The following is a 15909-nucleotide window of genomic DNA, read 5'->3' as shown; positions in this document are numbered from 1 at the left end:
AAAGTGACCAGAACAACCTTCAGCTGTGGCCCAGAATGAGCAAAAACAACAAAAATGCAAGTCATTCATTTGCCAATCGTTTGTCTGATAATCTGAGACAACATCTTTCCTTCCAAGTAACAGCATTTTACTGCATGCTTTAGCTTTAATCCAGCAGGTATTGAACACGCAATCACATACGGGCTTCTGGGTTAGTCATTTTGTAGGAGAATCACTACTCGTCTAATCATGCAATTTTAATGGCTCTTTTTAATTCTCCACTTCTCTTGTGTGTGTTTGGGCATGGGGGCACTATTTGTATTTGGGGGTTTGCAGGCCACGCCTGGCCATGCTCGGGCTGAGTCCGGGCTCAGTGCTCAGGATCACTCCTCCTGGTGCTCAGGAGAGATATGTGGTACCAAGGATCAAACCCTGCTCAGTCTCATTTCAAGCAGGAAAGTGCCATCCCCACTGCATGCTCTCCAGCCCTCCATTTCTCCAAAGACCACCAACTCACACTCACAGCACTGTCGCAGAGCCACACCTGATCTCTCATGACACACTTGACCTGAAATAGGGATTTTCATTTTTCTTTGCTTTTGGACCACACCCGATGGTGCTCAGGACTCGCTCCTGGCGCTGCTCTCAAAGATCCACCTGGCAGTGCTCAGGAGACCATCTGTGGTGCCCGGGATTGAACCTGGGTGGACCCGCGGGCAAGCCAAGCATCCTGTTCATCTGTACTATCTCTCTGGACATAAAACATGACTCTAACAATTAATGGGGTTGCCAAAAGTCTTCCTATCAGTGTAGGATTAAAGTGAAAACTGCAAGTTTATGAGGATGGTTGAGCATCGGAACCTCTTAAATTACTTGGTCAGTAAATGTTAGTCAGTAAAACATTTTTAAGCACAATCTGAAGCAAGTTGAATTTGTAATAAATGGCTTTTCTTCCCAATAGCTTATGGAGTGTGGGAAAGTTTGAAATATTGATTATATTTTAATTTTAACTTAATGTATAGAGAATCATTTAACTTTCTTGCACCAAATGGATCTCATTTATGAAACAGAAATAGTAAAATCACTTAGACATTCTTCTGTGAAAAGCACGTGAGATGTACTAGAGAGGGACTTTAAAAACTGTTCTCATCCTAATGCACAGAATATCATCACAACTGTATATAATGCTTACGCATTAGAATGAATTTTACCATGAATGTAGACTAAATGACATATGCAAATTTCTGTAACATATTTGTTATGTTCTACTAAGACTTTATAAAGCAATAAAATATTCAAACTCCAACATCAAGGGACTTTCCTAAAATTTAGTGGTATGGAATAAATTAAAAATAGAAGATAATAAACTATTTGCTTAACAGGGGATTGTTATTTTATTTTTGTAATCACTTCCAAGATCATTTGTGGATAAAGTGGCAAGTTAGGGAAGGAAAATGAGCAACCCATTTGTTTAGTTAAATACATCTATCTTACTTGCTTTAACTCAAAATGTGTCTTATCATATGACTTTTTGGTTACATCATCAGTGACGTAAAACTTGGGTAACTGGATTTATATCTCTTGAAAGAATTTCACTTCTTTGAAACTAAAACCAAGTAAAGAAAAAATAAAACTGGCCTCGCAATATATGACAAATGATGAAATATTATTTAAAACCAATGGGAAAAATATAGCAGGAAGTAGTTATCCTCACAGTCCTTTCACTTTGTTGGCATGTTATTTTTCTATTACTAATTTTATAAAATGAAAGATACACTGGAGTCTTAATAACATAGAAGTTAACACTGTGAATATTTTATCTAAAATCATATTTATAGACAATAAATCTATTATTTCATTTTTACTGATTATTCTTTCATCAACAGTAGATACATTTTTGGTGTTTCTTCAATAATATTGCGGTGGAAAATTGCTTTAATCTCAATCCTATGATACAGTTCCAATTTTCATGAAAAGTATATCTGAATATGTATCCTAAGGGAAGGGGTCGTTTCATCTTTCTTAACTGCCTTTTTCTCAGTCTTATATCAATATAATCATATGGGTCAATATTGCCATTATATTGGTCAAAAGTAAAATGTTAAAAACTGGCATGACCACGCCGGCCGAGGAGGGGAAACATCCTTCTCTCTCGGTTTCTTTTCCCTTTTCGGGGAGAAGTGGCATGGAGTCTGCCATATTATGAGGACTATAAGCAGGTATGAACTTGGTGGCACAGGAAAGAGAAAAAAAAGAGAGAGAGTTATGTACCTGGAACAGCAGGACTCTTGGGCAGTCTCGTGCCGGGGCCAATACCGGCGCGAGCTCCGCCGAGACTCGACCCGGGTGACCACACTTTGGTGCGGCCACTTTGCTGTTGATTGACAACGATCCGGAGGCCAGCTAGACTACTTTTGGTCCCAGAAACTGCTTCCAGCCATGTCTCTAGACTGTGAACTTAGCCATTGCCCCATACTGCCCCAGGAAGGGAAATGATGCAATTTCTAACATAAATCTCCCTGGGCTTAATTACTAAAATACTAAAATACAGAAATCCTAAACCGCACGGCCGCTACCGCGGCAGCTCAACTTCATATCTCTTTATTCTCAGCAATGGAAAACTATCAAATGCTTCCTTGTCAGTAGGGCTGTTTTTCTGGAGGGAAAACTCCAACAACAATAGTGAGTTTTGTGTTGAAATACGGAATGTAATCAAGATAAAGAGAAAATGGAGTGAAGTTTATCAGTTACGAAGGCAGGGGTGAGGGGGTCTGGGGTAGTAGGTATACTGGGGTTTTTGGTGGTGGAATATGGGCACTGGTGAAGGGACGGGTGTTTGAGCATTGTATAACTGAGACATAAGCCTGAGAACTTTGTAACTTCCCACATGGTGATTCAATAAAATAAATAATTTTAAAAATGGCATGAGATATCATTGATCTGCCTCATTCATTATTCTATGAGGTATTTTCCTGGGTTTTAATACTTAAAAATAACAGAGTATTTCTTTCATATTTATTATACATCATTTAAAAATTATTTCTTATAAACTTCTAAAATGTATTAAAATGAAAACTGTTTCCCAAGACAAAGTCCACTCTCCCAATTTAAGATAAAAACAGAAGAGTAAATAGGTCAGATTTAGTTTTTAAAAAATATTATACTTGGCAGAGAAAATGCTCTCTCAGCTACATGACACAGAAAGTGTTATATGCACTAAATCTACTTAGTAGTCCATTTTGTTTCATAGCACTGTAGCACTGTAGTCCCGTTGTTCATCGATTTGCTCAAATGGGCACCAGTAACATCTCCATTGTGAGACTTGTTACTATTTTTGGCATATGGAATACGCCATGGGTAGCTTGCCAGGCTCTCTGAGAGGGCTGGAGGAATGGAACCCGGGTTGGCCATGTGCAAGTCAAACATCCTACCCGCTGTGCTATCACTCCAGCCCATAAAAAATTAATTATGTTGAGTGATAAAAGGATATTTCTCAAGGGAGTTTTAATTTTCAGTTCTCAGGTCTGACTTTAATTGAGGAGAGTTGATCTCAGGAACCTGCCCCCAGCTGTTTGTGGCAGGCCCCCTGGCAGCCGTACTCGTAGCCTACAGCCTAGGAATTTAAGTGTATAGCCATGCAATAAGGTGTAGATTTGGATAAATGAACAGAAAATAAAGGTTTCAAACAAAAAATTTTTTAAAATGCAGAAAATGGGCATCGTATATTTTAGAAGACAGTATGTAATACTGGGATTTATCTAAAGCAGTAGAGATAATTATAAGAAAAATCCACCAAGACACAGACCAACCTAGTAAGTTAAGTAAATACAAAGGCAAGCTTGATTGATTTCTTGCTATGAATAGAAATTGCACTAGTCATTTTTCTACAACTTTAACTGATCTCTGTAACACTCTTAGAAAGAAATTTTCTTTCATTTTACACATTAAATAAAGTGACTGGGAGAACTTACATATTTTGCTCAAATGTATGTGGTTAATGAGTTTATAACGGGACTGAAGCTCAGATCTGACTGGTCTTAAGAATACGGAGATTCAGAAATGTATAAAGAAACTATGGAACATCTACACTATAGAATTAGAGGCAGTCATTAGGAAAAATAGGGTCATGAAACTTGCTGATACGTAGGTGGGCATGAAGAGTATCATACTGCTGAGTGCAGTCAGAGGTAGAAGGAGAGACCAAGACCCCATTCATGGGATATAAAACACACAGTGCGATTATAATACCCCAAAACAACAGAGACAAGGGGCAGGAGGACAGGTCCATGGTAGGAAGTTTTCCACAAGGGGAGGGAGAGTGCAGTTAGGACAGAGATGAGACTGCTATGACAATGATAGTTGGAAATGATCACTCTGGACAAGAACTAGTTGCTGAAATGAGGTAAAGCAATATGCATGATTCCTTATCAGTTACTGTATTGCAAACCACACTTCCTAAAAGAAAAAAGAAAAAGAGATAGGAAGAAGGAGGAGAAGGTGGAGTAGGAGGAGAGGGAGGAGAACAAGAATAAGAAAACTGGGCTGAGGTTAATAAAAGAATTTAAATAAGCCTATAAGATTTTGGTTAGTTGTTGAGCTTTTTAAAGGACACAACAGCAACTTTGAAAATATCAAAAAAAAGAGGGCCTATTAAATTGAGGTCAAGTGATGTATCAAAGGCCACATAATGTTGGTGAGACAACTGCATCCAACTTTAGTCTTGGTGTGGAGTTGATAGCTTTTAGCAATGGAATATTGTTTTCTCTATAACATTGTTAAATTTCTTAATTCCAAGCACTTGCTTCTTATCACAGATTCCTTTGAGAAGGGTCAAAGACAATTTTCTTATTTTCTAATGTTTTAGAAAAATATAATATAACAAATTATTAATATTCTGGTACCATTTCTAAAAGACCGTTGCTTTCTGTTTAGGTACTTAGTGAAGTTACCAAGTACATTTAATTTCTTTAAAAGGTTAAATCACAAGAGACTGTATATACAGTTCAAGAGTATATTTGCATATTGGCATGTGTGATGTTCCAGGTTTGATCCCCAGCACCACCCAAAACTAAATCAGTAAGAATGAATTTTCAGGATTGGGAGAGATAGTAAAGGGGTTTGAGCAAACGCAAGACCCAAGCTAGTTTCCTGGCAGCACTCGACCCCTGTGCTCAGAGGAGATGGTCTGGAGCCCCCTGAGGCCCACCTCGTGCCCCCAGCCATCCCCTGTCAGCAGGACCCGAGTGCCCCCCACCTGCAGGCTCAGAAGGGGACCTCCAGCCTGGAGAGTCGATCACCGAGGGGAGTGCTCCCAGAGTTCCCTGGCACTGCGTGGGAGGCACAGAAAATAATGATAACAAATGAATCTTCAGCTCCTTCACACTTTGGGTGAACTGTAAGATATCTTCGAAGTATAAAAGTATAAACGTAAAAAGAAATTTTACATTTTTTCATTAAAGATAATCAAAGACTTCGCGATTTATAAAGTCGTGCATAGTAGAGTTTCAGGCACATGATGCGCTAATGTCAACTTCCCTCCAACGATGTCCCATGGTTCCCTGCCAACTCCTAGCCTGCCTTCTTTTTTTTTCTTCAGGGTTAAAAGGATGGTTCAATTTATTTATTTATTTATTTATTTTATTGAATCACCGTGAAATAGTTACAAGCTTTCATGTCTGGGTTACAATCCCACAATGATCAAACACCCATCCCTCCACCAGTGCACATTCCCCACCACCAATATCCCTGGTATAACCACCCCATTCCCACCCTCCCCCTGCCTCCATGGCAGACAATATTCCCCATACTCTCTCTCTACTTTTGGGCATTATGGCTTGCAACACAGACACTGAGAAGTCATCATGTTTGGTCCATTATCTACTTTCAGCATGCATCTCCCATCCCAACTGGTTCCTCCAGCCATCATTTTCTTAGTGATCCCTTCTCTATTCTATCTGCCTTCTCCCCTCCACTCATAAAGCAGTCTTCCAGCTATGGGGCAGTCCTCCTGGCCCTTATATCGACTGTCCTTGGGGGTCAACCTCATCTATACTCCACAAATGAGTGCAGTCCCTCTATGTCTGTCCCTCTCTTTCTGACTCATTTCACTTAGCATGATACTCTCCATGTCTATCTATTTATAAGCAAATTTCATGACTTCATCTCTCCTAACAGCTGCATAGTATTCCACTGTGTAGATGCACCAAAGTTTCTTTAATCAGTCATCTGTTCTAAAGCACTTGTATTGTTTCCAGATTTTGGCTATTGTGAACAATGCTACAATGAACATGTAGGTACAGAAGTCATTTCTACTGTGCTTTTTTGCATCATCGGGATATATTCCCAGAATTGGTATTGCAGGGTCATATGGAAGCTCAATTTCTAGTTTTTGAAGAACTGTCCATATTGTTTTCCAGAAAGGCTGGACCAGTCGGCATTCCCACCAACAGTGAAAGAGAGTCCCTTTTTCCCCACATCCATGCCAGCACTGGTTGCTTTTGTTCTTTTGAATGTGTGCCAATCTCTGTGGTGTGAGATGATATCTCATTGTTGTTTTGATTTGCATCTCCCTGATTACTAGTGATGTGGAGCATTTTTTCATGTGTGTTTTGGCCATTTGTATTTCTTTTTTGAGGAAACTTCTGTTCATTTCTTCTCCCCATTTTTTATGGGGTTGGAGGTTTTATTCTTGTACAATTCTACTAGTGTCTTGTATATCCCGGATATTAATTCCTTATCACATGGGTATTGGGTAAATATTCTTTCCCATTCTGTGGGCTCTTTCTGTATTTTGGTCACTGTTTCTTTTGAAGTGCAGAAGCTTCTTAGTTTGATGTAGTCCCATTTGTTTATGCTTGCTTCCACTTGCACGGTCAGTGCTGTTTCATCCTTAAATATGCTTTTAGCTTTAATGTCATGGAGAGTTCTGCCTACATTTTCCTCTCTATACTTTATAGATTCATGTCTGATATTGAGGTCTTTAATCCACTTTGATCTGACTTTTGTACCTGGCATTAGACAGAGGTCAGAGTTCATTTTATTGCAGGTATCTATCCAGTTTTCCCAGCACCACTTGTTGAAGAGGCTTTCCTTGTTCCACTTCACATTTCTTGCTCCTTTGTCAAAGATTAAGTGGCCATATATTTGGGTGTCTGTGGCAAGATATTCAACTCTGTTCCATTGGTCTGCAGGTCTGTTTCTAGCCCAATACCATGCTGTTTTAATTACTACTTCCTTGTAGTAGAGTTTGAAGTTGGGGAAGGTGATGCTACCCATCTTCTTTTCCCCAACGATTGTTTTAGCTATTCGTGGGGGCTTATTGTTCCATATGAATTTCAAGAGTGTTTTTTCTATTTCTTTGAAAAATGTCATGGGTATCCTGATAGGGACCGCATTAAATCTGTATAGTGCTTTGGGCAGTATTGCCATTTTGATAATGTTCATTCTCCCTATCCATGGCCAGCCTGCCTTCTTGACAGGCAAAGTTTTAGATCTGGTCGCTGCCATTTGTGTCACCTGCTTTCAGTATTGTTGTTTCTGAAAAAGTGGAAGATGTCATGGGGAGTGATGTATGACAGAAGTAGAAGGACAAATACTTGATGACATCACTTATCTGTGATTTATAGAATGACAAAACAAGGGAATTCAAGGCGTCAAAGCAGTGCAAACTCCTGGCTATAGATTTTAGAGATTAGGATGACAGGGAAGAAGAGAAAGTGAAAAGGCAGTAAAAGAAGTGGGCAACAAGAAGTGACAGGGGGCCGGGAAGACGAGTATCAGCCATATCAGTGATTCAGAGGCATGCTGTATATAATGCAAACTTTACATACTTTAATTAAAAATACAAATATATTCACTCAGTATCATGAAGCTAAAATGACTATATAATATTTTAGTTTTATGATTCCTTATTTAAAAATAAATGCTATTATTTTAACTTTGCTGAACATTTACCAAATTCACAAAAAATGTATAATGATCAGGCACTTATACTATGTAGCACTGTAGCACTGTCCTCCCATTGTTCATTGATTTGCTCAAGTGGGCACCAGTAACATCTCCATTGTGAGACTTGTTGTTACTGTTTTTTGGCATATCGAATACACCACCGGGAGCTTGCCAGGCTCTGCCATGCAGGCGGAATACTCTCAGTAGCTTGCCAGGCTCTCTGAGAGGGACGGAGGAATTGAACCCAGGTCGGCTGTGTGCAAGGCAAATGCCCCATTGGCTGTGCTATCACTCCTATGTAAAATGTAAAAAAAAAAAATCACAAAGAAAATTCAAATATCTTTGAATGATTTATGATATGAAATAATCACATAAGTTTATTTTAATAATATTTTACTCCTTCTTTTTCATTCTCTTTTCTCTTTTGTTACTTATAACAGAGAAGTTTGGCAATAGCAAAAGAAACAAAAGAAGATTCTAAAAATAGTTGCCCGTACTATGTAATTTTATCTTTATACCTATTATAGTCAAATTGTGTCTCTACAGAATCATGATGAAAATGACAGCAACAGCAAAACATTAATTTAGATTAGTCAGTTAGTAAATTTTATCAATAACCTAGTCAGCTATGCAAACCAAATATTGAAAAATTACATTTTAAAATAGTCACCAAACAGTCCAGGTGATAAAATAAACATTGAATTATCACTCGAGATTTCCCTAACATATCTATAAATAGAATCTAAGTTTTGAACTAATTCAAACTGCTTGTAGGATGGGCGGTTTAGATAAGCCCCATATTGACCACACTTCCTTGGTTCTAGCTACTCATAAATCAAAACAAAATACTTTCAGAATGAGTTTTCTAGATATTTTTGTAAAATCTATTTAATCCTGTGAGTTTTCTTATTGAAAAATTGATATAACTAATTTTTTAAAAATGATTCATTCTTTACAGACCAAAGGACTATTATGCAAAGTTAGGAAAGAATTTATTTAAAGTGAAAGTGAAAGTAACTTAAAGGAACTCATCAGACGGCGTAAATTATGGTGTTAGTAATGAGCAATGGGTGTTTTAAGCCACATTTCTCTACAATGAGAAGTTATTTCCAGGAAAGGCATAAGAACGCTCTAAATTATCGGAAGAATACTTCATTTTATAACCTACACTGAGAGATTTTAAATGTTAGAGACATATTTTAAAATGTATGCCACATTATCAACTAGGAGTATTTTGGTTATCCAAATTAAAGTCATATCAGTTAACTTTATAAAACAAAAACACCCTTAAAAAACATTTGTTGGGCTGGAGGAATAGCATAGCTGCCTTGCAGGCAGCCGGCCCAGGTTCAATCCCTAGCATTCCACATGGTTCTCTGAATCTGCCAGAAGTGATTCCTGAGTACAGAGCCAGGAGTAACCCCTGAACAATGCCAAGTGTGGCCCCAAAGCAAAACAAATTTGAATTTTCTAACATAACCTCAGAGAAAAATGCATACATCTGGCAAATGTTGCTAGCAATGCTATATACATATATAAGATTATATATGTATAAACTTAATTAGTAGCTGCCTTAATTAGTAGGTAGGATAACCCATTTTTAGAGAATAAAGGAGAAGTTTAAATGAAGTATGTGGTCTGTTTGAGAGCAGTTCAAAAATCCTAACCTTAAAACTGTCAACGTACTTCTGGTACATCATGATGCATAAAACGTTTTAGACTACAGCTTCTGTCTCAACACATTTCGTGTATAACTCATTATGCTAAGCTAAAAGTGAAGAAAATACTAAATAATATTTTCCATTGGTGTGCTATTCTATGACTCACTATGAGGTTTCTGGGAAATAAATGTCTATGAAATAATTTCTGACTTACAATATACTTTTCTTCACAAAATAATTTTGTATGCATGATAGAATTAAGTAAAAAATAAGTTCTCATGCCAAAATTTATCTTTGATATGTACAAAAATAAAAGCTAATCGCTGAAGACCTGTTTCCATTCCAATAATAATCTCTTACTGTTACATTTTTAATAAATATGATCTGATTCAAAATAAAATGATTCCAAAAGCAAACTTCATTCAAATCCAGTTGATCTAATAGTATCAATAATTATATTAGAAAAGACAAGCAACATTTCTATATTGATATAAAATATTCAGTAAATGTTTTAATGCCTTGCAACTTAAAGATTTAGGCAAGAAGACACTCTCTCCCCTTCAAACATTTTTTTTCAAAACAAGATATGACTTTAGAGATTCTAGGACTTATTTCCAATGACGGTCTGGTCCTAGGTATATTTCATAATATTTCTTATTGTGCACTCCAGTTTCATTTTTCTTTGGTTTTTGAATATTCAAGATAAGCTAAAGCCAGCAACATATACTCCAAACCAACAAAATTCAACCAACAAAATCCAACCTACCTCTCCAACACTCTGACCCAGTCCCCAGAGAGGCTGTTGAGTAGGGTGCCTTATATCCTCGGGATGCCATGCACCCTTTCCGAGTAACAACTCGAAGTGAACTATTGGGATACACAGCTTGCTTTAACAGGACAAGGATGTCTTATAATAAATTATTTATTTCTCATTAAAATTGGGTGATGCTGCAGGGGAAATAAATGGACCAATTAGTCCATCTACTCCTTTTTTTCTTTTTCTCTTGTTTTTTTTTAAAGGGGGAGGTAGATATGAACATGTGGCAGCTAAGCATTAAGTTGGTTTACAAGCTTTCCCTAAATGCAGTTAATGACATTTGCTAAGAAATAGGGATTCACCAGGAGATTCCAAACCTCTGATTTACCTATTGAAGGATAAATTGGAGTTCTTTATTTCAATGACTTAAATCTCCAAAGGAATCGGGCAAGGTAACTTTTATTTGGGGCAGTGTCAGTGACACACAGGGAAAGCCTGCCCCCTCTATCACTAAAATGGGTACTGCGGCCATGTTCAAAACCCACAGGCTTTCTTCCTGAAATATATTCCCTGTGCTCACTTATGCTCTGTTGATCAGGGCAGTCTATCTATGCTAATTAATTGACTACCAAAATGATAGTGCAACAATATGATGCAACTACCTTAAAGGTATGATTATTTATTCATGTGGCAACTTTGTTTGCACAGCATTCAAGTTAGAAAAAAAAAGAATCAGGTTTTGTTAGAAGCACGTTGTAAATCTACTGGGAGAGAAACCAAATCAATGATACCTTTCTCATCCTCAGATTATTATTTCTGAGCTACACGGGGCAATATATCCCTGATAGATACAGACGCCTGCCCTCCATATTGATCACGCCGGCAGGTACACAGTGATAAATGACAGTTAAGAGATGGTTTTTTCTCATAGATCAAAACTGCTACTTTCAATCAACACAAAACAAGGCTATCACCAACAAATACCATCTTAGTGACTCTGAGGATTTTTGTATTGAAATTGAAAAATATGTGCATGAATACATATTGGAAACATTTTATAATCAGTTAAAGGTGAGCTATGATTTTTCATGGAGAAAAAATAACCTATAGCTTTTCAAAAGGGAAAACTATTTCCACAGAGTTAGTTATGCATATAACCTCACACATATTTACAAGATTGTAAGTCTGCCCTTGCAGTGAATGCTCTCCAGTGAACTGAATGTGCTCATTGGAATTGATCTAGCTCTTAAGAAAATGTCAGGAATGGCTATAAATTTGTATAACTGCCTCTCCCGGTAACCCTTTTTATTAAAACAGAATACTTATCAAGGTGACAGGGAGAGCTCTAAAGGAAGAATTCAGAAATAAGAAAGCAGCACAAAACATTTCATGAACACTTGAAAGTTTTAGGTTTGTCGAGAATCTACAGATTCCTATAGCTTTTTGGATTCCCATGACAGGCGTATTTTGTAGAAGAGGAAAGTCTGAATGCCGATGAAACTCGACTCTCCCAAAATAAAGCTGCTTCTTTTCTGATTTTTTTTTGGTTAAGCCGATTTGAGCAGGCAGGTATCAGCTTTAAAAGACTGGAAAAATGATAGTAAGTAAAACTGCATATATTCTTTTCATAAATTCCTACAGGTGTAGAGGATACATGGAGAAATGTGTACATGTGTCTGTTCCTGTATGTGATTTGGCAAATTATAACTACATAAAGTATAACAAGTGGACAAACCATCTCTATTTGCAACTTTTTGAGTCTTACATTCTATGTAACACAGAGAATCAGAGAGGATCAATTGCTTAAAGTGCATCTATAAAGGGAAAAGCCCTGATAGAATACACCAAGAAAATACTGATTTGGGGGAAAATAAGTCATGCGTAAGTAAAAAGTCAACGTTAAATCAGTAATACAAATGCCCAAGTAAGAATTCACTGTAATTATATAAGCCCAACAGATATATTATTTTTATGTCCCTGTCATATAAGGGGTTTCAGAAAATGAAAAGGTCCGTTCCATTTTAGACAAGACATTTCTTAAAATCGTGATCCAGAAACAATCCTTTAAATTCAAATTCTCAGTCACCTCCTTAATCCATAAGAAAATCTCGAGCGGCATTCCCGTTTGGGGGCGGCGGGGGGTGTCAGACCCCTGGGGAAGTCACTTGGGTGGCAGATAGCCGGGCGCCGCCGAGTTGGGCACCTACCTGCAGAGGCGGCCGAGCCCTGCGCGGCGATGCGGCCGGAGAGCCGGGGCCGGGCTGAGTTACTTCCCGGGCAGGCTGGGTCCTCGCCCGCGCCGCCCGGCCGGGATGCGCATCTTCCGAGCGGCCTGCGGAAGCCCAGTCCCTCGGGGGTCGCTCCTAGGGGTCTCCGGGCTACAGGGCGCGCGGGCAGCGCTGCAGGAAGGGGCGGCTGCGGCGAGCTCCGGGGGCGCTGTCCATGCCTCGGTGCTGAAGGCGGCCGGCGGGCAGCAGCCTCCCTCCCGCCGCGTCCCTCCCGCGCGGTCCGGTGCGTCTCGGTGGAGCCTGCGGGCGCGCGCTCGGCCGCGGGAGGGGACGCGGGCAGCGGGGCCGGACTCTCCCGACGGGCCGCCTCCGACGGGCCCGCGCCTGCCCGATGGGAGAGGCGCACGCGCGCCTGGAGAGAGAGAGGGAGAGGGAGAGGGAGAGGGAGAGGGAGAGGGAGAGGGAGGGAAGAGAGAGAGAGGAGAAGAGAGAGAGAGAGGAAGAGGGAGGAGAGAGAGGAGAGAGAGGGAGAGAGAGGAGAGGGAGAGGGAGAGAGAGGAGAGGAAGAGGGAGAGAGAGGAGAGGGAAAAGGAGAGGGAGGAAATAGAGAGGAGAGTGAGAGAGGGGAGAGAGAAACAGAAGAGGGAGAACAGGGAGAGAGGGAGAGTGAAGGAAGGAGACGGAAGAGGAAGAGAGGGAGAGAGAAGAGGGGATGAGAGATGGAGAGTGAGGGCGAGAGAGAAAGAAAGAAAAATAGAGGAGAGAGATTGGAGAAGGCGAGAGTTATGGGGAGAGTTAGCGGGAGAGAGCGGGGAAGAGAGAGGAGAGGGGAGAGAGGGAGAGGGGAGAGGGGGAGAGAGCGAGAGAGCGCAAGAAAGGGAGAGAGAGGGAGAGACTGGGTGTGGGGGGGGGGGAGACTGGCTGACCCACACCAGGCAAAGCCCGAGCTCTGGGTGTCTCGGGCTAAGCGCTCCGAGCTGTTCCGGGGACTCCGCGCCGCGGCTGGCCGGGCTGGGGTGCGTGACCGCAGAGGCCGCTGGGGACCCCGCATTAGCCCCCACCCCGGGGTCCCCGGGCGGGCGGACGTGGATGGGCGGGCGGGAAATGGTGGGCGGGGCTGCGTGCGGGCGTCGCCGCCTCCAAAGCGCAGCCCAAGGGGACCCTCGGCGCAACAGGCCACAGCCTGGAGACTCCAGCAGCCCAGGAGAGGGCAGTGCAGACCCCACCCGCAACACGCACATACACAGATACACACGCACACATACACGCATGTACGCACACAGGCACACACACGCACACCCGCGTACACACAGACACAGGCACACACATGCACACATACACACGCGCACACATACACACATGTACACAAACGCACACGCACACACGTGAGTCCACACAGACACACGCATGCGCACACACACGCAGATACACGCACACACAAACAGGTAAGCATACACACATACGCATACACCCAGGTACACACGCATACACACGCATACACGGACGCACACACACTCACACATATGCACACACGGACGCGCACGCACACGGGCACGCACGGACGCACACACACATGCACGCAGAGACGCGCACACACGCGCGCACGCACACACGGACACACACGGACACACACGGACACACACGCAGGCACACAGGCACGCACGCGCGGACGCACTCACACACTCACAGGCACGCAGGGACGCACACACCCAGCGGGCCGCCCGCCCAGGACCCCGCGCCCTTCTCTCCCGCCGTGTCCACGCGCAGACGCGCCGCCCGCGGTCCCGGCGCGCCGGGCCGGCCCCGGCGGGAGTGCGGGGACCCGCGGGACGCTCGGACACCAAGCCCGCCCAAACGCCGCCCCGCGCCCGTGCCACCGGCCGGCGCTCCTGCCGGTCACTGAGCCGGCCCGCGCCTCCGCCTGGGCACGGCTGTCCCCGCCCCTCGCTGTCCCGGCCGCTCGGCGGCGCTGCGCGCGCGGGGAAGGCTTTGGGTGGGCGCGGCCGCTGGCTGCTCTTGGGAGACCTGGGGGGGCGGGGAGTGAGGCTGACGCCTGTGCAGGGGGCCGCACGCCCACCCGAGGGCCACTGTCCGCAACTGGGCTGCGAAGGCCCTTGGCTGTCGGGTTGGGAGGGGACGCGGGCGCAGGAGCTGGGCACGGAGCGTCCCGGCCCACGCGCGCCCTCTGCTCGGGTCTGCGCCAGCTTCTCTGCACCCGCACGGCAGGACTTTCCCAGACTGCGGGGGGGGGGGGGGAGGGGGGCTTGCTGCTAGGAAGGCAGAGACCCCTGGGAGCGGGTATCCTCCTCTGCCCTGCCCGGAGACCCCAGGAAGGAAGCTCGCGCCGCCTGCTCTGCTCCCTCAAACTCTCCTTATTTCCCCCGGACACCTAGAAATAAATTAGGGGCAGAGGTTTAATAGGCAAGCGAAAGCAACATTTAAGTGAGGGACAAAAATGCAACGGGGTCACTAATTTCGATGTCATCTGCTCTTCATTATTTAGAGGAACGATTTAGGTCACTAAATTCGATTTCGTGAGCTCTTGGTTATTTAGAGGAAGGTAATTCCCCATTCTGACGTGAATGGACAGCTTTCCCGGCTCCCTGGCTCCCTTTCTCATCCTCCTCCGGGAAAAGGAAACAGTTGAGTCATGTGCGCTCTCAGCGCCACCAAGATGATGCTAGGCTCATGTTTGTTCTGCTTTCCTTAGGGAGCAAGAGACACTTCCTATCTTCCCTCTTCGAGTTTTGGAAATGAAGATGATGAAAATTAAATGTAGTCTAACATAGGATGCTACAAATAGCATAAATCAAACAGCAAAACCAGAGCCCGTAAAATAAGATGCGTAATTTCACCCTTAACATGATAATTTTAAGTTCATTTCTATTGACCTTTATGGTTTTTCTTTTGGGGCCACTACCGGTGATGCTCAGGGGTTAGTTCTGACTCTGCACTCAGGAATTATTTCTGGCAGTGCTCCTGTCACCATATGGGATGCCGATGATCAAACCTGGTGTGGTCACCTGCAAGACACACACCTTACCTTCGTGCCCCTAAGTTCGTCTTTAATGAAATGTTTTTTATACATTGTCTGAATTTGCAGGGAGGGAGTACACAGGGAGTGGCCTGGACTCATCTTGGCTCTGTGCCCCTGGGTCTGGGAATAAACGAAGGTCAGTCCATGCAAGTGAGCACCTTCATATGAAATCAATCACCAAAATAATATAGAAATATGAATCACAAGAGCCATAAAGATGGACTCTGCCAATAGAGTTTCTATGAATCCCAAACCAACTGCCACCTCTCCTTACAAAATCTGGGTACGACCTTCATTTAG

At 42.7% G+C, this 15909-nt stretch overlaps 1 protein-coding gene across 2 annotated transcripts in view; it reads right to left on the bottom strand.

The window, feature by feature from the left end:
• SNTG1 (syntrophin gamma 1) overlaps positions 1–14270 on the bottom strand; it is a 407706-nt gene extending 393436 nt beyond the window's left edge. Inside the window, exon 1 of one of the 2 annotated variants that reach the window (XM_055126798.1) lies at positions 12552–14270. In XM_055126798.1, the coding sequence (XP_054982773.1) occupies positions 12552–14025 (1474 nt within the window). In that variant the 5' untranslated portion in view covers positions 14026–14270. The remainder of the gene's footprint in view (positions 1–12551) is intronic. The other variant, XM_055126797.1, reaches the window with a different exon arrangement.
• Positions 14271–15909: the final 1639 nt, after the last annotated feature.

The sequence above is a fragment of the Sorex araneus genome, chromosome 2 (genome assembly GCF_027595985.1).
Source record: "Sorex araneus isolate mSorAra2 chromosome 2, mSorAra2.pri, whole genome shotgun sequence".
Taxonomy (NCBI): Eukaryota; Metazoa; Chordata; class Mammalia; order Eulipotyphla; family Soricidae; genus Sorex; species Sorex araneus.
Note: the sequence above shows the minus strand (reverse complement) of the source record. Positions and strands in the feature narration are given on the sequence as shown.